This window comes from Panicum virgatum, chromosome 6N, assembly GCF_016808335.1.
Source record: "Panicum virgatum strain AP13 chromosome 6N, P.virgatum_v5, whole genome shotgun sequence".
NCBI classification, from domain to species: domain Eukaryota; kingdom Viridiplantae; phylum Streptophyta; class Magnoliopsida; order Poales; family Poaceae; genus Panicum; species Panicum virgatum.
In genome coordinates, this window is record NC_053150.1 from 32,762,257 (window position 1) to 32,784,645 (window position 22,389).

Sequence of the window (22,389 nt, forward strand, 5' to 3'; positions counted from 1 at the left end):
AATTTCGAAGATCTGCCGGCTCAATCTTCAAAGATGTTCATAGAGATAGGATTTGCGTACGTGTGTTTATAGGGGTGAGTGTGTGTATGTTGTGAGTGTCTGAGTTGTATTGTGTAATCGAAAAAAGGACTAAGAGACCGAACGGGAAAGATGGATGAGGATAGTAATCGCCCAAACCGTCGCACTGTGATTTTTTGATAGGTTATGAAGTCATTCTCAGTTCTTCATGCTTCCACTTTTTTAATACTCCTAAGCCTGGATAATCAAGTTTATTGATTCACTTTATAATTTTAAATATTTTAACAAGAAGGCCGTGGGGTATTTTGTGAAGCTTGAGCATTTGACAAGTTTAAGAACCTAAATTTCCATTATCAAAACTTAAGAATCTATGACAATAACATATCCCCATAGCGTCTAAAAAATTTAATGAGGATATTTGAAAAAAAATATAATACTTCTCCTTTGACTTTTTAGCTCCCATAGAATGAGATGGCAACCGACCAGTATATAAGAATTTTTTTTTGGGAAAAGGGAAGTTTTATTGATCTTAGACAATTACATCAAGATGATACAATTATACTAAGATCCAACCCGACCTCTGCATAACTAGGACGCACACAGCCTATATAAAAACTAACTTCTTTCTTTCTAATGAGAAAGATTCACATCAACTAGTTCAATCACTCGACCAAGGGGCTCTTTGGCGGCTCCTTTAGGAGCTTCACCACCAGCTCGTTTAGGGGCTAGGTACTTTTCCAAATGGCTTCAGCATTGAAACTTTTATGGAGCTGCAAAATGTGGCCCCTCCTGCTACAATGCGGAGCGCCAAACGGGCGAGAACCTATATGGTGAATCCAGCGCAATTTATTCTCCATGCCACATTCACTATATGTTGCACGACTACACCCACCTAAGTGACTGTTTGGATGGGCTAAAACATAGAACTAAAAATTAGCCCAATTTGTGATAAGAGGCTAAATGTGGACTAATTTTAGACTAATTAATTCTAACTACTAATTAGCCATTATCTATCCAATTAGTCCATGTTTAGTCCTGATTAGTCCATGCTAAATAAGATGCCCTATATCAACTTGGGACATCTTTATTCCCTTTTTAACTTTACAAATTAAGATAGGTATTTGTTCTTTCTCAATTTTTCATGCGGGATTAATACACCTAATATCTAGCATTAAGGATGGTCTTAGAATTTATAGATTTAACTGAAATAAAATAGTTGCAGTCATTTCATTTCTCTCATTAACAATACATTCAATCAAAAGGAAGGGCAAGAATTGCAATCCACCCTTGAAGCCCTCTATCGTGGAGTTGGGAGCACCTAACTAGCCAAACACCATATCCAAACAGCTCCAACTCCATATAGAGCTTGCTCCAACTCCACAGGTTGATCTAAATCCAAAACAAGCTTTGCTCTCTTGTAATTCGAGCTGAGCTGGAAGTGAACCAAAGACGAGTAGTAGTTCTTAAAATGAATATTACAGAAATAGTCCGTCATTTCAAATGATGAAGCAAAAGCCGCACATTCACGGGGTAACTCCAGATATTAGATAAGATTGTCCTATAGCAGGGCGAGAAATTTTGTGGTGAAGTTAAATTTAACCTTCTTTGTTCTTGTAATCACAGAAGTTATTGATCCTTGTTTGGATTGCGGAATTGAATTTGCTGGTCTGGCACATCTCATTTCTTCCAAGCACAAAATTCATTCTTCCTGAGAAAATCAAGAACTTTTCCGTCCCAAGTCCCCAACAATATTTCAGCCCAAAAATACCAGTTCCAGGACCAAATTGGTACTCTTGAAATTTGGAGGACCTATGTGAGCCAAACCCAACTAATCAGTTTGTGGATCAAAATGAACACTGGGCAAACCAAAGGATTTCGATGAACAAGATAAACATAATGGAGAAACAACAGAGTAACTTAGTCGTGAGTCTCAAGTTCCAATCCTATGCTACACCTGCATTCCCACCTGCAGAAACTCTGGCAGTGAAGCAATACAAGAACCGAATACAGCACAGCAAACTAGTACCTAAACACTCAAGTCTCAGACAAAATCTCATCCGCTACAAACAAAAAACACTGCCTACGTGTCTATTTGCCTATCAGCTGTCATAGCTCATTGTCAATGATGTTTCTGATCATATCCATTGGAATTAGCCCCTCCGTGCGTATGGCGTCTTTGCTTTGGTCTGGACTGAAGAAATACAGTGTTGGAAGTCCTCTTACCTGAATGTTTTATCAATTGTAACTCTTCAGTCATTAAAGGAAACAAAAAGTAGAACTCCCAATAAAAATGTAACGAACGCTAATGTGGACCAGGATTGGTGCACCTGCATGTCTTTTGCAAATTCATACTCGTCATCGGTGTCCACCTTCACAAATAGGGCGTTGTCCTCATACTCGACTGCAAGCTGAAAAAATATATTGCAATAAATGCTAAGGATACAGTAAGATTATTATGAAAGGCAGAACAATTTGTCCATCTTTCAAATATTCCTCCATAACAATATATGGCCCTTCTGATCACTGAGGAAAAACTGCTAAACTGATGCACTCCTCAGACACTTTTTATCCCAACGCGAAGCTCAGAGCAGAATAGAAGTGCAACTACCTCCAAGATTCAGGATATCAGCAATAATTGAACAAAGTCTCTAAGATAACTCACCATGCTTTAACTGTTTAACATAAGCCAGGCATCCTAAATTAGTTTTTGTCAAGATATTTTTTCCAGGCATGAAGACACCACTATTTCACAATATTCTTCAAAAGCACTGAAAGAGTAATAACTAATTGCCAAGTACAATAATGTTTTTTGGGAAACAATTCTTTATAATTTGTTTACTATTCATTTCTTTTTTTCCCCAAGAACTGCCTTCAGTTCATTTCAGATGGGATTTCGAACTGTCAAGAATTCTTCTTAACAAAGTTCACTACCAGACTGCAGAAGCTAAATGATGTCCAGTATGCTATTATTCTAGACTAAATCACACAATAGATGTTTCCAAATGTCATCAGAAGCTTTACACATTGCTTAAAGGAAAAACTTGCCACAGGACACTGCTGATCCATGAAATTAGCTGTAGGGCACTAACATACATTTTTTTGCTATAGGACACTAGTTTATTTGCCGCAAGACAGCCACTACTGTCTTGTAGCCAATTATTTTTCTTGGTCCTACAGCATATACAAAGAATGAAGAGTGTCCTGCTGTAAAATTTCCCCTTAAAAATTAGCAGAAAATGAAAAGGTACATTCCAATGCATTTCATCTCATTAGCATCCATGAGCAAACTCGTTTATACCACTAGCTAGTCCCATTGTTTCCAACCTTACAGTCGGGTGTTGTATTGGCCAAGGTAATCAGAAATCACAGGAAAACCAACAAAACCAAAGAATGCGAAACTGGCAAGGCAAAGGGGCGTGGCGTACCATCTCGATGTCCTGCGCCATCTGAACGCAGGGCCCGCACCATGTCGCGTAGAAGTCGACGATGAGCGGCACGTTCCTCTCCCCCCTCACCAGTTCCTCCACCTCCTTGGCCGACACCTTCTTCTGCAACCACGAACAAAGAAAAGCATCGCTCAGTCTGATGAAGCGCGGCAAGATTCCTGGCCCAGTGAACCGCGCTGCTCCGTACCACGAGGTAGTCCGGCGCGATGTACTTGCCGGATCCCGGCACGTATGGAACCACTGTCTCGGCGGCGGCGTTCCGTCGAACGGTTGGCGCGCGGCTGCCGCTGGAGCCGGCGAGGCTGCAGCCGCGGGAGCCGTCCCTGCGCGCGGGGGAGGGCTGTATAGAGAGGAGGCGCCGCGGGAGCGGGGCGGGTGCTTGGGAGAGGGGACCGGCGGCGCAGGCCGGCAGGACGGCTGCGGCCGTGGTCATGGCGGACACGACGGAGAGCGCGCGGAGGGAGGGGGATAAATCCTATCCGGTAGAGTTTCGTGCAAATGGCAGGATCCAAATGGCACGGGGTTTAAGCAGAACTGCCCGTGTGTGGCAATTTGCCAGTGACACCCTGTGTTTCTTGGTATTCTATCAAACTTGGACTCTTTCTTTTCTTTTCTTTTTTAAAAAAATATTGGATTGTTTTATTTTATATCACTCCCTCCATTCATTTTTTATTGATATATTTAAAAACTCAAATATAGATAGATATATTTGCTATTAGCATGGACTATAGCAAATAACACTAGTAACGAGAAGTTTCTAGTTAAAATATTAAAGAACCAATAAAAAGAACATGTGTCGACGTTTATTATATAATAAAGTTATTTTTTAATTATTGTGTCAAGATAAAATATATCTATCAAAAATAAATGGAGGGAATATGTGTTACCTACTTAGGATTAGACGCAACAAGTGACAATCTAGCGATGGCACTACGAAATTCTCAAATTGCACCCCTCAATTTTCTAAATTTGTCATTTTTGGAAGAAAACAAAACTACTACCCTCTATTTCTTAATATTTGTCATTGTTTTTACCTATACACGCAGACTCCGGTACTCCACTTTTGTAATGCAAATCTGCCGACACACTTTTATATATACCTATTTTTAAAATGAGTAAAATTTCCATCTAATTTTTTGGTTTGATCCACATAAATTTTTAGATTTATGTTATTGATAGGTAGACCTTAGCTTATCTATATGCGAGTTGGACAACCCTTCCGTTCATAACTCGATCATGTAGATTTCTACCAATTAATAAATGGGAAAATATACATATCCGATAATTATACTAACTCTGTCCGCAACAACTCACAAGCATAATTGCTTAATGAAATTATATAAGTATCTCTAGAACATTTATTTAATGCAAAACTGCCATAATAACGCCCTTATGAAATTATATAAATATCTCTAGAACATTTATTTGTCGAGAGGGAAAAAGAGATCTTATAGTAGGCAAAATGAAAAATGCATTTTAGGAGACGTGAAGTGCCAAGTATTTGGAGACATTTATTCGCACAAAGTTCATAGTAAGTTCCTTTTTACAGTTCTGCGGAACCGGAATATGCATATGCCAGTGTGGAAGCAAGACACTATTGATCAACGAAAACCCCCCTCTTTTGTCAGCCTCCACACTCCGATGTCCAGAAGCAAGATGCTTTATTTGCCAAATGTGTTTGACCAAAGTAATACTTGCACTATCTTGCCCGTTATTGTGTACAATATGTTGATAGCATTCATATATATATATATATATATATATATATATATATATATATATATATATATATATATATATATATATATGTTGATAAATACCCAAACAGAATTACGACAACATTGGAAGTTGATTTATGCAGGAATCCTCAGCCTTGATTCTTCACAACAAGAACTGGACACTTGCAATGATGAACGCAGTAGTTACTAACGCTCCCAAGAAACAACCTGTAGTGATGATACAAGCAATTGTTAGATCACTGATGGCTACGCAATCAGCATCAAGCTTGATGAGTTCCACATAACATTTAATTGGAAGCCGATCTATGGAACACAGAAACACAATTTATTTTTTAGGTTATAACTGTATTTAAGGACCTCTTTATTTGGGACATCGTTATTCAGGAGAACTTGCGAGAAATAAACCATGAGACAGGAAATGGTTCGCTAAATTTAACAGTCAAGATTACTGTCCAAGAACAATTGCAGAATGTGGAGAAAAGTTTGGCTACTATATCAGTGTGTAGTCAAATCAATGAGTGCTCATTAAGTAAGATACTTATCTCATGCAATGTTTAAAGAACTGTTTGCAAGAAGTAAAATGGGACACAATTAGAAGCTAAAGCTGGAATATGGCTCTTGCCTTTTTCCAGATGACAACTCAAAGTATTTGACTAATGGTTTGCTCTTTTCTAATGAGAAGCAGGTGAGCAACACATCAGATTGTCTGCACCAGTTTAACTATTTTTGGTGGTTTATTGAACCAAAAGTACCATGTAAATATCAGTTTCAGAACCTAGGTGTGAGGAGGAGGGAAGTGGGGTGGGATGGATTGCAGACTTATGTGTTATACTTGCAGCAAGCCTGACACTAAAATTCTGAAAATCGATGGCAGATAACTAAAAAGACCTGTCAGAAACAATGCAAATTCTACAGAAATTAGGTGTTCAAGGGAGAAAAGCACGTCATGTGATGTACTTGCAGGAAGCTGACTCTAAATTCTGAAAAATGACGGCAGATAACAAAATAAAACCATCTGAGACAATACCATTATTTCTGATCTGTTAAAAAAAATATAGCAACTTGCATGTAAGCTGTGTCGGTTAGAAACTGTAATATGTGGATTTACATGTCCTTACTTTAATTTAATGGAAGGACAGGAGTTCTACCAGTCAACTAGTCAAGATAGCGATTTTCGAACTCAATTGGCCAACCAAGTCAGCGCCATAGATTATGTGCCACCAGAATCGGTTTAGTTGCTGTCTAAAAAGGATGTTTTTAGTTATTAGGTTTCACATGCAACTTTTCTTATTCAACCAGAACTGAGTACAGAAAATGATGATTGCGTATAAACAGAAACTGCTCCGAACACGAAGCAATAAGATTAATCTTAGGTTAACCAATTAAAAGATTTATTCATTGTGCTCTCTTCACTGGCACTAAAGGCATTTTGCTGTTCGCACGGTTGACAAGTTGAGTGAATAATGGAACAACATCGGCAAAAAGTCATAATGCGTTAGCTGAAGAATGACTTATGAAGACTGAACTTAACATGCATGATTGACTACAACTTCTGAATTCTTATCTGAAAGTCAAATAAGAACCCATTTGTAACTATATCAATGCAACTATATAACATTTGGTTATATCATTCATATAAGGAGACATAAGCTCACACATAAATACAAGTATTGATTACTTTCTGTTAATTAATCAGAAATATCTCCCATACCTTTGTATAGGCCCACGACTGTGGCTTCCAAGGACTAGCAGATCGACATTTTTTTTCTCAGCTGCTTCACATATCATCTCCTTCGGATCTCCTACTTCAACAATTGTCTCTACTGGAACCTGCAATTGAAACAGGAGTAAAATTTGTAATGGTAACGCTAACTGCAGAATAGTAGCAATTAAGGCCTACTGCTTTGCTGATTCTTGCAGTGGATGACAACATTCGTTATGTCTAGAACACAACCTGTGCTGCTGTGGAATAAGGTAAATACAGTCCGCTAATTCCGTACTCTTTCAAGTTTATCCCCATTGTGCAGGTTAGGTATATTCTCCTAAGTACAACAGTTTGGACTGGGATGTGGTCGCGTGTACCTTTCCAGTGAGTAATTTTGGAAAAAAGTTGCAACCTGAATCCTAGGAACACCTGATTCTAGCTATCACCTGCTCTGAAGATTCTAAAACAGATAAACCATCCAGATCTAAAGCTACATACCCCATGCTCCGCACAGATGGCCTTGGCCTTGCTGAGGAGCGCCTGCGTGAGCTCCCTCTGCTGATCCTGCATCGACTTGATGAGCTCCGGGGCTACAGGAGGAACGGTGCCCACTAGCACACATCAACCGCATCATCCCAGCCACCCAAAATCGAGAGCAAGTGAGCACGGAAATGACAGGAATTGGGGCTGGTGCCGCTAAGCAATCAATACGTACGAGGGGTGCCGAAGGAGGCCGCGGAGACGTATCCAAGGGGGACGAGCGGCTGCACGGTGAGCAGCAGCAGCGGGGGCGCCAGCGTGGGCGCCAGGTTCCGCAGCGCCCACTCCAGCGCGCGGCGGCTGCACTCGCTCTCGTCCACCGCCACCATCACCGTCTGCCCCTGCTGCGGCGCCGGCGCGGCCATCGTCGTGTGTCACTCTGCTTGCGTCAACCAGAATGCTCGATCGATCTAGCTTCTCTCACTATCTCACCGGTCTCAGGCTGCCTTAAATCTTCTGCTGCAGGGCTCTCGGTAGTCGGTGCCTCGGTGGCGTGGCTTCTGGAACTTGGCGGATGCGCAGGCCAAGTTGGCGAGGTCAGCCACATGCCTGCTACGCGGCGAGCGGAGCAAACTTTCGTGGATCCACACGACAGGGACACGCCAGGAAATGGATAAACATTACACGTCATTCCTCCGTGCAAAGAATGCAAGTCCTGTTTGTGGAACAGTTAAATAGTTAAAGTTTAAATAAAAATATATAAAAAGTTACTGATATTCATATCTTCAAATAAAATTAGTATAAATTATAATATATGATTATATCTAATGATACTTATTCTGCATCGTAAATATTACTACTATTTGTATAAATTTGATCAAGTTTAAATTATTTGATTTATCGAGAAACAACGAGAGTAGAACGGAGGGAGCAGGAAGGGACAGAGCTACAAAGTCTCTCCAACCAAGGCTGTAAATATCGTATATATCTCTACTATTTATAAAGCAAATAATGATTTCTTGGTTCGTCCGTCAGAATTCTAATCAGAATCTAGAACCCACATAAATCAATTCGAATCTCAATTAGAATCCGAATGCCTCGCGAGCTCACGGCAACACCTGGGCACAGAGTGAATTAAGAGTATAAAGTTGGTCTCGAATAGTTCCACAACAACAACATAGCCTTTTTTCCCAAGCAAGTTAGGGTAGACTAGAGATGAAACCCGAAAGAAATAAGTTCAAGGTTCAAGCACATTGATAGCTAGTCTCCAAGCGCTCCTATCCAAAGCTATCTCTTTAGAGATGTTCCAATCCTTAAGGTCTCTCTTAACCGACTCATCCCACGTCAGTTTAGGTCTACCTCTACCCCTCTTTACATTATCGACTAGCTCGATGATCCCATTACGCACCGGCGCCTCAGGAGGCCTTCGTTGGACATGTCCAAACCATCTCAGCCGATGCTGAGTAAGTTTCTCCTCAATTGGTGCCACCCCGACCCTATCCCGAATAACTTCGTTCCGGACTCTATCCCTCCTTGTGTGCCCGCAAAACCACCGCAACATCCGCATCTCTGCTACACTCAGTTGCTGCACATGTCGTCTTTTTGTAGGCCAACATTCAGCATCGTATAATATCGCCGGACGAATTGCTGTCCTATAGAATTTGCCTTTTAGCTTTTGTGGCACCCTCTTGTCACAAAGGATGCCAGAAGCTTGCCGCCATTTCAACCAGCCAGCTGAAATTTTATGCCTAACATCTTCATCAATGTCGCCATCCTTTTGTAACACCGATCCTAAATACCGAAACGTATCCTTCTGGACCACCACTTGCCCATCTAGACTAACGTCTCCCCCCTCATGCCTAGTCGCGCTGAAATCGCACATCATGTACTCGGTCTTGGTCCTACTAAGTCTGAACCCTTTCGACTCTAACGTGCGTCTCCACAGCTCTAACTTCCTATTAACCCCTGCCCTACTCTCGTCAACTAGCACCACATCATCAGCAAAGAGCATACACCAAGGGATCTCACCTTGTATATCCCTTGTGATCTCATCCATCACTAAAGCAAATAAATAAGGGCTCAAAGCTGACCCCTGGTGTAGACCTATGTTAATAGGAAAGTCAGTGGTGTTGCCATCACATGTCCGGACAAACGTCGTCGCATCTTTGTACATATCCTTAATGAGGGTAATGTATTTGGTTTGGACTTTGTGCTTCTCCAAAGCCCACCACATGACATTTCTCGGTACTTTGTCATATGCCTTCTCAAGGTCAATGAAGACCATATGCAAGTCCTTCTTCTGCTCCCTATATCTCTCCATCAATTGTCGTATTAAGAAAATCGCCTCCATGGTTGACCTTCCAGGCATGAACCCAAATTGGTTTTGGTCACACTTGTCCCTCTTCTTAGGCGATGCTCGATGACCCTCTCCCAAAGCTTCATCGTATGGCTCATCAGCTTAATCCCACGGTAGTTAGTACAACTTTGAACATCGCCCTTGTTTTTGAAGATAGGTACTAATATACTTCTCCTCCATTCTTCCGGCATCTTGTTTGACCGAAAAATGAGATTAAAAAGCTTAGTTAACCAAACTATTGCTCTATCTCCTAGGCATCTCCACACCTCAATGGGAATACCATCAGGACCCAACGCTTTACCTCTCTTCATCCTCTTCAAAGCCTCCCCGATCTCTACCTCCTGAATTCTCCTCACAAAACGTCTGTTGGTATCGTCAAAAGAGTCATCTAACTCAAGGGTAGGGCTCTCACTCTCCCCATTAAACAACTTGTCGAAGTACTCTCTCCATCTATCCATGATCTCATCATCCTTCACTAGCAGTCGATCTGTCCCATCCTTAATACATTTGATTTGGTTGATGTCCCTTGTCTTCCGCTCGCGGATCCTAGCCATCCTATAAATGTCCTTTTCCCCTTCTTTCGTGCCTAGCCGCTGATACAGGTCATCATACGCCTTACCTTTTGCTACACTCACAGCTCGCTTTGCAACCCTCTTCGCTAATTTATAGCCCTCGATGTTGGCTGCACTCTTGTCAAGATGGAGACGCTTGAAACACTCCTTCTTCTCCTTAATAGCCCTTTGCACCTCGTCGTTCCACCACCAGGTGTCTTTCCCCTCCTGTTTGCCTCCCTTACTCACGCCAAACACCTCTGAGGCCACCGTCCGAACACATGTTGCCATCTTTAGCCACATGTCATCTGCGTCTTCTCCTTCTTCCCAAGGCCCCTCACCTAGCATCCTTTCCTTAAACGCTTGTGCCGCTTCCCCTCTAAGCTTCCACCACTTGTTCTCGCAATCTTGGTACATTTGTCCCGGTGGACACGTACCCGAAGACGAAAGTCCGCCACCACAAGCTTGTGTTGAGGGACAACACACTCCCCGGGTATCACCTTACAATCTAAGCAATCACGTCTATCCTCCCTCCTAGTAAGGATAAAGTCGATCTGGCTCGAGTGTTGTCCACTACGAAACGTCACAAGATGGGATTCCCTCTTCTTAAACACAGTATTCGCTATCAACAAGTCGTAGGCTAACGCGAAGTTCAACACATCCTCCCCCTCTTGACTCCTGCTACCATACCCAAAACCCCCGTGCACTCGCTCGAACCCTACATTAGTCGCACCCACATGACCGTTGAGGTCTCCTCCTATGAAGAGTTTCTCGCTGGTAGGCACGGTACTAACCATTCTATCTAGATCTTCCCAGAACTGCATCTTGGTGCTCTCACTAAGGCCTACCTGAGGGGCATATGCACTGATCACATTCAAAACCGAATCTCCAACTACCAACCGGATTAGGATAATCCGGTCGCCTTGCCTTCTAACCTCTACGACTCCATCCTTAAGGCTCCTATCAATCAATATGCCTACACCATTCCTACCCGGAGTTGCTCCCGTGTACCAAAGCTTGAAGCCAGTATCCTCAACCTCCTTCGCCTTCTGGCCCTTCCATTTAGTCTCTTGAACGCATAGAATATTTACACGCCTCCTAATTGCTACATCAATAGCTCTCGCAACTTACCCGTTAGGGACCCTACGTTCCAGCTACCTATACGAAACCTAGTTGGCTCGGCTAGCTTCCTTACCCTTCGCACCCGTCGAGGGAAGTGCGAAGACCCTTGCTCATTTTTCACTACACCCGGGCGTAGATGTAGCGCGCCATTCAGGTGACGACCCGACCCTTGCTCACTTATCATCGTACCCAGGTCATGATACGACGCGCCCTTGGGGGGATGGCGACCCGGCCCTTGCCCATTTATCACCACACCCGGGTTCCGATGTAGCGCGTCGCTAAGAGGGTTACGCCCCAACGAGTTTCTTGTAGGTTTCATATCCATTAGAGTGACATTTTTTATGCTGGTTTGTCAAAACCTAACGCAACCCTCCTCCTTTACCCGGGCTTGGGGCCGGCTATGTTGAGACGACTCAGGAGAGAGAGTCTTCCAGTCAGCATAGGCGGAGTTTGGTCTCGAATAGTTCCGAATGATAAAATTTATTACATGTAGCAAAGGATGGACACCGTGCTAGTAAAAGAATGCTAGAGCCCTACCAAACTCTAGAAATGGAGCAGCTCCATACTGTAGCAGATAAGAAGATGGAACAACGGCATCGGTTTTGCTTATGAGAAGATGGAGCCACAAAACCTAGCTCCACCTACTCCGGCTCCACCTTACCTTTTTTGCAGGGAGCCGAAAATGTCGATGGTATCACGTTGATTTTGCACGCCAAATGATGTCATCTATGTCAGCTACGCAAATGTAGCTCCCAAGGACATTGAGCATGATACGGATGACAAGCAGTCACTCTGAAGTGCTGACGCATTTTTCCCCTTCAATATTTCTATTGCAAGTTACAATAATCACAGATACATCATAAAACCTAAGAATTCTAATATTTACAGCTCCTTCAATCACTATGCTCAAGTAGCCAGACCAATTCTCTAGAAATGATTGAAATACCTAAGAATTAAATTCAATATCTCAGATCATTGGAAACATCATCACCTATAAGCTATGGTGTTCACATAATGCTAAATGCCTAGATACACTACGATTTGCTGCAGAGAATACAGGAGTATGACAGCAGTTTAACCCAGCCAAAAATGAATTGCAAATATGTAGCAGCAGGTTTATGGCATACTGCACAATTTCCAGCCTTTTTGCTTTCTTTTTGTCACTATTCAGCCGAAGGTCAATATGATAAAACATATAGGAGCTACGATAGGAAACCATCCGCTTTATCAATATATATTCTAGATATCCCTGCTTGAGTTAAGGTTTTCTAATTGAAATTTGAGTGATTCACCAAGGCATGACAAATCATCTCCGACATATCACAGTGCCCCTTTTGCAGACGTGCACATTGCCGAGTTCATACCCATGCTGTGGATCATGTTCATCATAGCTGACATTTCACATGACGCGGTTTAACAGAAGCTAGTTCTCAGTAGATAACGTCACCTGCAGTTGAGGAACCCAGTCTAGCACAAGATAAAGCCACCATAAGATTTGTTACATGGAGCAATCCAAGTGCACGAGTTCATGCTTCCTCACCACCAGGGGGAACGGGCAGCTCATCATCACCATTCTGACACAGTACAGAGTCAAGGTCATCTATTGGGAGCAAGATAGAAAATAGACATGTGGCCTTCATGTTTCTAAGTATGTCCATGTATCCATTTGCCAGATGGTACTTAAATCTTTCATTGTCTTTTGATTAGAAGACAGGTGATCCAAAACAATTCAGCGATTTGAGCGCTGTGATTGTGGAGTTGACGGGTAGGATAATTCAGATTGTTCACCACTCCGCAGTTTGGAACCATCACTCTGAAGAAGACAAGTAAATCAGGATTGAGAAAAACTTTTGAGGAAAATCAAGATTGGAAATTCTGGATGAAAAAAATAATCAACTTTACTGACAAAAAAGTCAGAGTATGCATAGAAAAAACACATGTTGAAACTGTTTTAATGCAAATGAACAAGTTGATAATTTATGTCACCTGTGATGCTTCAGAATGTTGCGCATGCTCCATTTGCATGTTCCTTCCATCCTGAAAAAGGGATAATTTCTCAGAGCAAACTCAAGACAAGATATGGATAGGTCTCTGCACGTGCAGACAGGGTTTCTCTTGAAGTCTTGAATTTAGCAGCAACAAACCAATGAACTGACACGAGTTCACTTCAGACGTAAAGTAAACAAGACAAACAACCATGATATGAGATCCTAGTATGGTGCAATGCAAATTATCCCCGAAATAAGAAACATAACAAGGACTTGCTCAACCCAAGAATCATCTTGTTTTGTCTGACCATTCTTGAGGAATATACATCTACTCTGGGGCAAAGCTCAGCGGGCAGCCCCAACCAACTCTATGGCAAGTGCCACATCAGCCAGCACCATATATGCTATTTGTCCTGGTCCTTCTCCCTGACGAATTCTTCTCTTATTCAATGCTCGGGGGTCCCCCCCACAGCCGAGTTTTTTTTTTCTCCCAGACCAATGCTGTTGCCATGTCCACCATTATTGCCTTCGCGTGGGTAAGTGTGGCATCAATCATGCAAGTGGTGGTGATCATGATTATCTTGTAGGTGGTAGTCTTCAGTGCATTTATCAATAGAGATCAGTTAGCTCGAATTCCAAATGACAGGATGAAGTTTGGAAAGCAACGAGAGAAAATGAGAGGTAGTTGACTGAGGTCCCAGACCCCTTGGATCGTGCTTGATGGCACTTCAGCCAAACAGAGTGCCCACAGCCGAGGCAGAAAGAATGAGAGAGGCACAGGGAAAGAGAAGGGAAATCAAAGATGGAGGGCATGGTGCCAGAGCCTGAACTCCCATTAGGTGATGTGCTGGACTGCTGGCCCTATGAGTGCTTTGGCTGATTGAGTCCGACAGCACAGGCCCCATATAGTATACCATACATAACACTCTTCTCAAGAATAGAGTTTAACTCATTTAACCACAATGTGGTCAAGATGAAAAGAGTAACACTACAAATAAGTTTTACAAAAACTCTGCATTCGTACTGACACGGACTATCACCACTGCCACATGAACCTTTCAATTGGTAAGTTCAAATCAGATGCATGATTGCTGTCCATGTTAGCATGCAAGAAGAGTATTTTTGTAAAAACATCTTCGCAGGTGTAGCATTACTCAGGTGAATATTCCATTCTGATTCCATTATGTTATCCGGTAGTCACAAATTACAAGGAGAAATATCTTAAACAAGAGGTTTGGTTCAGTAGTTCTCTTTGTAAAAGGTCCACGAATCTTGAAGTGGAATAGGCAACATAAGTGGAGAACATCCAAGATAATAAATGTCGTGGTGCTGCAAACCACAGCCGGGTGGCGGAAGGCACTCGCCCTAGCCCAGAGGGTGTGTAGGGGTTAGCTAGTCCTAGTTCGATCTCTCTCAAGAACACAATGAACACAGCGGGATTAGAGTGGTTCGGGCCGCCGGAGCGTAATACCCTACGTCCACTGCGTGTTGTATTGACTTCTCTCGAGAGTGAGTTCGCGAGAGCTTGTGTGTCTCTGGAGAGCCCCCAGTGCATAGCGAGCGCCTCCCTTTTATATCTCAAGAGAGGCGCGTACATGGCTGTTGGGTCCCCGACAGGTGGGCCCAACAATGTAGTATAAAATAGCGTACTGTTCATACATTATGGCGTCGCAGGCAAAGGGAATCTCTCGCTCCTCATGTCCAGTCGCTGTCTTGTCAGGGACGATGCCAGACATAGCCAGTGGCGTCGCCTGCCATGTAGCTACACGGGCTGTGTAGATTGCGGCGTAGGCGGCATGATGGAAAAGTGCCGTGCCGTCGTATCCTTTTAATGCTGCAGACGGGCTCTGCGCAGGTGCGGCACAGGCAGCTGCACTGTGCACCCTGGTAATACGCGGTGCACAATGAGGCCTGACAAAAGCTGTCCCGCGTGCCGCGGCGACAGAGCACGCCTCACCATCCACATTAAATGCGGTGGGTGGCGAGCTCCCAGCGGAAGGCTCGCGCATGAGCCCGCGCCTCCGGGGCACGTGGCGGCTCCGGACCCCCACGCGGTAAGGGGAGTCCGTTCGGACGCAGGAGGTCCCGGTCCCCTATGGGGGGTCCGAGGCCTCGGTTGTCAGCTCGGAGCTTCCCTTCCTTAGAGACACGTGGCGTCTCCGGACCCATCCCCAGGCGGGGAACGGGTCCGGGGCCGTTGGCCTGGTGAGGGAAGAGCCTGACCCGTGGGGCCTGGCTACTCCGTCCTTTCCGCGCAGTTACGGATAACTACGCGGGCCCTGCCTTGCTGCAGTAAGAGTGGGTATCCCTGCTACAGGGTACCGACAGGGGCCCCTGGGCCCACCTTGGGGGAGGTACGAACCCACAGGTGGGGCCACTACTGCGATTTGGCTTCGTATAGATTGAAGCTTCTTACTGCAGGGGTCTTGACCGGCTTTGACCATCCATCGGGTTGTTTGCTGCCTCATCACATCGCAACGGCTTACTGACTATGGGCCCCACGCACAGTGGTTCACCTAGTCACGCGCGTGACGCTCGGCATTGTTGCGGCCGGAGTAAACGGATCATTTACCACCGGCGCAGTTCCCGAAAAACTCGGCCACGCCAGCGCTTAATACGCGCACGTCAGCTCAGCTTCCGCCTCGCTCCGTGCGCGCGCGGGCGATGGTTCAGATCCCGTCTTTTCGCACCCTTGTTGGTTACCCGCTCACCCCGACAGGTGGGCCTGGGCCCCCATGTCATGGACTGGGCGGTTAACACCAGGCGCGGGCGTCGCTTGGGTTCCGGCGACGGTTCCGGGGTGCACCGGTTGAGTCAGGCTTTATAATGGGGCGAACCGCATTCCGCGGTTACTTTCCCGCATTCGTCTTCTTCCTTCCAACCTTTGCGCCCTTTTGCCTTCGAGCTTTCCTTGCCCCTTCCTCCCCTACGCAGGCTGCTCCTCACTCCACCGAGAGATGGCATCCCTTGTTCATCCCCGCTGCTTCCAGACCGAGGGAGAGTTGAACACAGTGCGCCGCCTGCTTGGGTGGAGTGCTCAGGAGACCGGCTGGGGGGTCCGAGCAGGCTCGGTTCCCCTTGGCAACCTCCGCGCCGGGGAGTTTGTGCTATTCACCTCACACATCTCCACCGGCGTGGGACTGCCGATTTCTTCGTTCCTGCTGCTGCTGCTGGAAGACTTCGGCCTCCAACTTCAGCACCTGACGCCCCACTCCCTCCTCCTGACGTCCATCTTCGTGCACTTGTGCGAGATGTTCGTGGGAGTGCGCCCCTGCGTCATCCTCTTCCGCTACTTCTTCATTCTGGTGAGGTCCGGAAGGAGCAAGGACGAAGTGGGGGGGGGGGTACTATTTCCAGATAAGGAGTGACCTGCCGACTCCTTACATTCCCGGCCTCACTGGCGGGAAGTGGGAGGAGTGGCGCAGGGATTGGTTGATCGCCACCACCGAAGCCAACGAGCGCCTTGCCCTGCCGACCGAGGGGCCCGCCTCCGACCGCGCAACCTGGAGGGCCAAGCCGTCCCTGCGGCCGAAATTCGACTCTGTGCTGTGCAAGATCAGGTCGTTGGCGGAGAGCGGCCTCACCTCGTGGCACGTGCTTAGAGATTTCCTGAAGCGCCAGATCGCTCCCCTGAAGCAGTGGCCGCGTCCTGCGTGGAACTTCACCGGCCTCAACGACTGCAGCAGGACCCACCGCGGGGAGGGGAGCGACCTGACCCAGGAAGCCCTGGAGGTCCTGGTGCGGAACGTGACGGGAGACGCCTTCATCCCAGAGAACCTGATCCTCCCCCAGGGAATTGTCCCCCTCTGCGAGGACTCCGCGAGGGTGGCGGTGCTGGCTACCCTGCCAACTATTGATGACGGGGGGTTGGCCCCACGCCAGAGCGGGGGCGGTCCGAACCGTGGGCTCTGGATCCCTGGCGCGTCAGGGGATCAAGCTACACTGAGCACCGCGGGGTCCGGTGCCATCACGAAGGGGAAGCAGGCCGCGGCCAGCAGCGCCGCCACGACCGGTTCCAGCCAGATACAGAGCAGCTCCGGTGCATCGTCGGGAGATGCAGACCGGCGCAGGCTACTCAGGGGCGACGGGACCCTGGTCTCGGAGCCCGCCGCGAAGCGCCAGAGGACCTCTGGGGGCGCGGGCCAGGGTAGCTCCCGGGCTGCCGGCCCTCGCGGGTCCTCTGGGGCGACTGCACCACCACCATCGCCGCCGAGGAATTCCTCCCGCCAGCAGCAACAGCAGCAGCAGCAGCCGCAGGAGCAGCTGCAACGGGCGCGAGAGCGGCAACAGCAGCAACAGGTGCAACCCCGGGTCGCGCCCATGCCGCAGCCACGGGGACAGCAGCAGCATCAGGAGCAAGCCTGGGTTGCGCCTGCATCGCAGCTGCAGGAGCAGCAACAGCAACAGCAGCAGCTGCAGGAGAAGAGGCCGGGCCTCCGAGGACGCTGGGTACCCAGCACTTCTGGGTTAGTGTTATCCTGCTCTTTTCCCTTGTGCCAGGTGCACCGCTTTTTGCTGAAGGCTTCTCCACTTTGTTGCCAGGGGTCGTCGCCCCAGCAATTCTTCCACCATCGCCGGCTCGTCGGCTGGTACCCAGGCGTCCGCGGCCTCGGCGTCGACAGCAACGGCGACAGCGGGTGCGGGACCCTCAGGTACAGCGACCTATGCCAGCACGGTGGTGCGCGACGTGATGCCGACAGGCGCGTCATTTCCAGACTCAGCAGCGCACAACGCTGCGGCTGCGGGGGCACCTGTGGCGGAGGCAGCAGACGCAGCGGCGGTGGGGGCGCCGGTGCTGGGTGCAGCCGCGCCCGACGCAGCGACGGCGGAGGCGCCGGCACTGGACGCAGCCGCACCCGTCGTGGCGGCGGCGGAAGCGCCGGTGCTGGGTGCTGCCGCACCCGACGCAGCGATGGCAGAAGCGCGGGCGCTGGGGGCATCCGCACCCGACGCTGCGGCGACTGAGATGCCGCCGGCGGCGGAGGCGCCGGTGCTGGGCGCAGCCGCACCCGACGCATCGGAGGCACCGGTGCTGGGCGCAGCAGCACCCGACGCATCGGCGGCGGAGGCGCCGGTGCTGGGCGCAGCCGCACCCGACGCATCGGCGGTGGAGGCGCCGGTGCTGGGCGCAGCCGCACCCGACGCATCGGCGGCGGAGGGGCCGGTGCTGGGCGCAGCCGCACCCGACGCGGCGGCAGCGGAGGTGCCGGAGACAAGTGCTGCAGCGGAAGCCCCCACCTCCAGCTCCGGTCCTGTTGCAGAGGAGGAGCTGGAGGTGGTCTTTGGCAGGCGGCTCCTGCAGCTCCAACTCCCGGAGGAGGATGCGTAAATTAACTTTGACACAAAGACAGAACTAGGAGAAAATCTTTCCTTTGCAATCTTGATGTATATGGCTTGCGCGATGGATGCCAGAGGCCGGGTTTACGAGGTCGGACCTCTACCGTTCTGAGCCGCGCGTTAGCCGACGGTGCGATGGATGCCAGAGGTCGGGTTTACGAGGGTGGCCCCCAACCGCTATGGGCCGCACTCTATCTTATTACAAAGGAAAACTTTATTTCCCTGCTCCGCCTAGGTGTAAAACTTACGCAGATGCTCTATGTTCCATGGGTTGGGCAGCGGCACTCCATCTTCTGTGGCGAGGCGAACGCATCCGGGCCGGCATACCTCTGTAACCCTGAAAGGCCCCTCCCTGCTGGGGGAACGTTTGTGGAGCCCTGCTCGGCTCAGGATCCGTCTGAGGACGAGGTCGCCAGCCCGGAGCTCCCTACTGTGCACGAACCGTTGATAGCGCCGGAGCGCCTGGTTGTAGCGTGCATTTCGGATTGCTGCTCGCCACCTTCGCTCGTCAACGAAGTCCACGTCGTCACACCGCAGCTGCTCCTGCATGGATTCGTCAAAGGCCTGGACCCGTGGTGAGCCTAGGTGAATTTCTGGGGGAAGGCATGCTTCAGCCCCATAGACCAGGAAGAACGGAGTCTCCCCGGTGGCTCGGCTGGGTGTGGTCCGGTTGCCCCATAGTACGCATGGAAGCTCGTCAACCCATTTGGCACCATGCTTCTTCAAGCAGTTGTAGGTGCGGGTCTTAAGTCCCCTGAGAATCTCTGCATTCGCTCTCTCAACCTGTCCATTGCTGCGGGGATGTGCTACGGACGCAAAGTATAGCTGGATGCCGATGTCCTCACAGTACTCTTGGAAGAGTCTGCTTTTGAATTGGGTCCCGTTGTCCGCGATGATGCGGTTTGGGACGCCAAATCTGCACACAATGGACTTGAGGAATGCGACTGCTGATTTCTTAGTGATATTCACCACAGGGGTAACCTCCGGCCACTTGGTGAACTTGTTGATGGCGACATAGAGGAACCGGTACCCGCCGACAGCCCGGGGGAATGGCCCCAGGATATCCACACCCCACACAGCGAATGGCCATGAGGGCGGAATCATCTGCATAGCTTGAGCCGGAGTGTGTATTTGCTTTGCATGGAATTGACATGCTTTGCAGGACCTTACCAGCTCAGCCGCATCCTGGAGTGCTGTTGGTCAATAGAAGCCATGCCGAAAGGCCTTGCCAACAAGCGTGCGAGAGGAGGAATGACTTCCGCACTCGCCTCCACGGATCTCCGCGAGCAACTCGCGGCCCTCTCCCTGGGAAATGCACCGCATGAGGACACCGTTGGCGCCACGGCGGTAGAGATCCCCTTCTACCACCGCGTAGCGTTTAGCCAATCGGACTATGCGCTCAGCAGACACATCGTCATCAGGGAGGATGTTATCTTTGAGGTAGTCCCGGATCTCGGAGATCCATGCATCGGGAGCTCCCTGAGTAGGTGGGGGTGGCTCTATGAGGTCACTAGGATCCTCAACAGAGCACACAGCCCAAGTCGGGCACCATAGGTGAAATGCTGCCGGGACCGCTGGTTTCGAGGTGCTAGCTTGATCCCCTTCACCCAGTTCGGCAGGCAGGGCGGTAGGTCTCAGCAGCCGTCTTTCGAAGACACCCTCGGGCACGAATGCCCAGGTAGATGCTCTCGCAGAGAGATCATCTGCTGCTGAGTTGTGCTCGCGGGGAACATGTTGCAGTTCCAAGGCGTCGAAGTCCTTCTCGAGCTTCCTCACGTGTATGAGGTATGCCGCGAGCTGGGGATTGTTGCAGTTGCAATCCCCTCGGACCTGCTTGATGATTAGCTGGGAGTCCCCCTTCACCAGAAGCTGCCGGACCCCCAATGAGAGGGCTTGCATCAGGCCAAAGATCAGAGCTTCGTACTCCGCCATGTTGTTGGTGGCCTTGAACTCAAGGTGCACCATGTACTTCAACTGATCTCCGTTTGGGTCGATGAGGACCACACCAGCTCCGGCCCACTTCTCGCGGCGGACCCGTCGAAGAAGAGTGTCCAGTGGGGCTCGGTGAAGACTGGTGTCCTGATTCCCGGCTCCGGGGGTACAGCGTTGACGACCGGACACCCAGAATTGCTTGGGGAAGGAGTCCACTCCGCTATGAAATCAGCTAGGATCTGGCTCTTGATTGCATGGCGTGGCTAGAAGTCCAGTTGGAACTCTGCCAGCTCTGCCGCCCACTTGGCGATATTGCCTGTGGCGTTGGAGTTGTGCAGGATCGCTCTTAACGGGTAAGAGGTCACTACGACAACTCGGTGTGCCTGAAAGTAGTGGCGCAGTTTCCTGGACGCAATAAGTATTGCATAGATAAGCTTATGCGTCTCAAGATACCTGGCCTTCGCCTCATGGAGGACTTCGCTGACGTAGTAAACTGGCTTTTGGACGGTCCGAACCCTAGTTACCGGGTCCGGCTCGCCCTTATCCACCACATCAGGTCCTTGGGCCCCCAGCGGTTCTGGGTTCCCACTGGGACGAGCCTCCTCCGGACCCGCTTGTGCGGGATCTGGACCTTCAAGCTGGGGTGAGGTTGACGGGCCCCCGTGTCCGGGGTCCGGCTCACCATCCTTGGCCGGGGAGACCCTGGTGTTCACCTGGCGTGCTTGCTCCGTCCTTTCGGCGACCAACACGATGCTGACTGCCTCCGCAGACGCAGCAAGATATAGAAACAACGGCTCACCGGGCTCTGGAGCCACCAATACTGGCAGCGAGGTGAGATGCTGCTTCAGTTCCTGGAAGGCCTATTCAGCCTCTTTGGTCCAAGAAAATGGACCGGACCTCCTCAATAGCTTGAAGAAGGGAAGGGCCCTCTCGGCCAGCCTCGATATGAAGCGGCTAAGAACAGCGAGAGATCCAGTAAGCTTCTGGACGTCCTTGATGCGGCCAGGAGGCCTCATCGCTTCGATCGCCTTGATCTTGGCTGGGTTTGCCTCAATGCCTCGATGTGAGACCAGAAAACCCAGCAGCTTCCCTGCTGAGACGCCGAAGATGCACTTCTCGGGGTTCAGCTTCGTGCGCGTGGCGCGGAGCCGGTCGAAGACGAGGGACAGGTCCTCCACTAGTGTTGACCCTACCTTAGTCTTGACCACAATGTCATCGACATAAACCTCAACAATATCTCTAATTAGATTACAGAAGGTTTTGTTCATAGCTCGTACAAATGTGGGTAAGGCATTCCTTAGACCATACGGCATGACAATGTAGCAATAAAGCCCATCTACTGTTACAAAGGCAGTATGCTTCCTATCCTCTCTATACATCTGAATCTGGTGGAAACCAGAGTATGCATCTAGGAAAGACAAAAGATCACACCCGGAGGTGGAGTCCACGATCTGATCGATACGTGGAAGAGGATAGGGGTCTCTAGGACATGCCTTGTTGAGGCTGGTGTAGTCAATGCACATCCGAAGCTTCCCGTTGGCCTTTGGGACGACGACCGGATTGGCCAACCACTCGGGGTGGTGGACCTCCTCGATGAAGCCGGCGTGTAGGAGCTTGCGGACTTCTTCGCGGATGAAGTTCTGCCGCACCACGGACTGCTTCCGAGGCTTTTGACGCACCGGCGTGGCGTCGGGGTAGATACTCAGATTGTGCTC

General features: G+C 48.7%; 3 protein-coding genes across 8 annotated transcripts in view; all 3 read right to left on the reverse strand.

The window, feature by feature from the left end:
- Nucleotides 1-1,868: 1,868 nt before the first annotated feature.
- LOC120679586 (thioredoxin-like protein CITRX, chloroplastic) lies at nucleotides 1,869-3,964 on the reverse strand. The gene is made up of 4 exons (XM_039961196.1): nucleotides 3,652-3,964; nucleotides 3,444-3,566; nucleotides 2,346-2,426; nucleotides 1,869-2,241 (listed from the first exon to the last, which is right to left on the reverse strand). The coding sequence occupies exons 1-4, from the start codon at nucleotides 3,895-3,897 to the stop codon at nucleotides 2,125-2,127; spliced, it is 567 nt and encodes a 188-aa protein (XP_039817130.1). The 5' UTR covers nucleotides 3,898-3,964; the 3' UTR covers nucleotides 1,869-2,124.
- A 988-nt stretch (nucleotides 3,965-4,952) lies between these two features.
- LOC120679718 (universal stress protein A-like protein) lies at nucleotides 4,953-7,986 on the reverse strand. Of its 2 annotated transcripts, none has more exons than XM_039961376.1 (5): nucleotides 7,624-7,986; nucleotides 7,407-7,498; nucleotides 6,915-7,033; nucleotides 5,249-5,410; nucleotides 4,953-5,205 (listed from the first exon to the last, which is right to left on the reverse strand). In XM_039961376.1, exons 1-4 carry the CDS (start codon nucleotides 7,811-7,813, stop codon nucleotides 5,332-5,334), a joined length of 480 nt encoding a protein of 159 aa, XP_039817310.1. In that variant the 5' UTR covers nucleotides 7,814-7,986; the 3' UTR covers nucleotides 4,953-5,205; nucleotides 5,249-5,331. The 2 variants fall into 2 exon arrangements, with proteins under 2 accessions (XP_039817310.1, XP_039817309.1); XM_039961375.1 differs by having other exon boundaries at nucleotides 7,407-7,519; nucleotides 7,624-7,983.
- A 4,232-nt stretch (nucleotides 7,987-12,218) lies between these two features.
- The window catches only part of LOC120679665 (pre-mRNA-processing factor 39-like), a 54,155-nt gene continuing 43,984 nt past the window's right edge, over nucleotides 12,219-22,389 (reverse strand). For all 5 annotated transcript variants that reach the window (XM_039961315.1, XM_039961317.1, XM_039961316.1 and 2 more), the window contains 2 exons: nucleotides 13,404-13,454; nucleotides 12,219-13,230 (listed from right to left, as the gene is read on the reverse strand). In XM_039961315.1, the coding sequence (XP_039817249.1) occupies nucleotides 13,147-13,230; nucleotides 13,404-13,454 (135 nt within the window). In that variant the 3' untranslated portion in view covers nucleotides 12,219-13,146. The remainder of the gene's footprint in view (nucleotides 13,231-13,403; nucleotides 13,455-22,389) is intronic.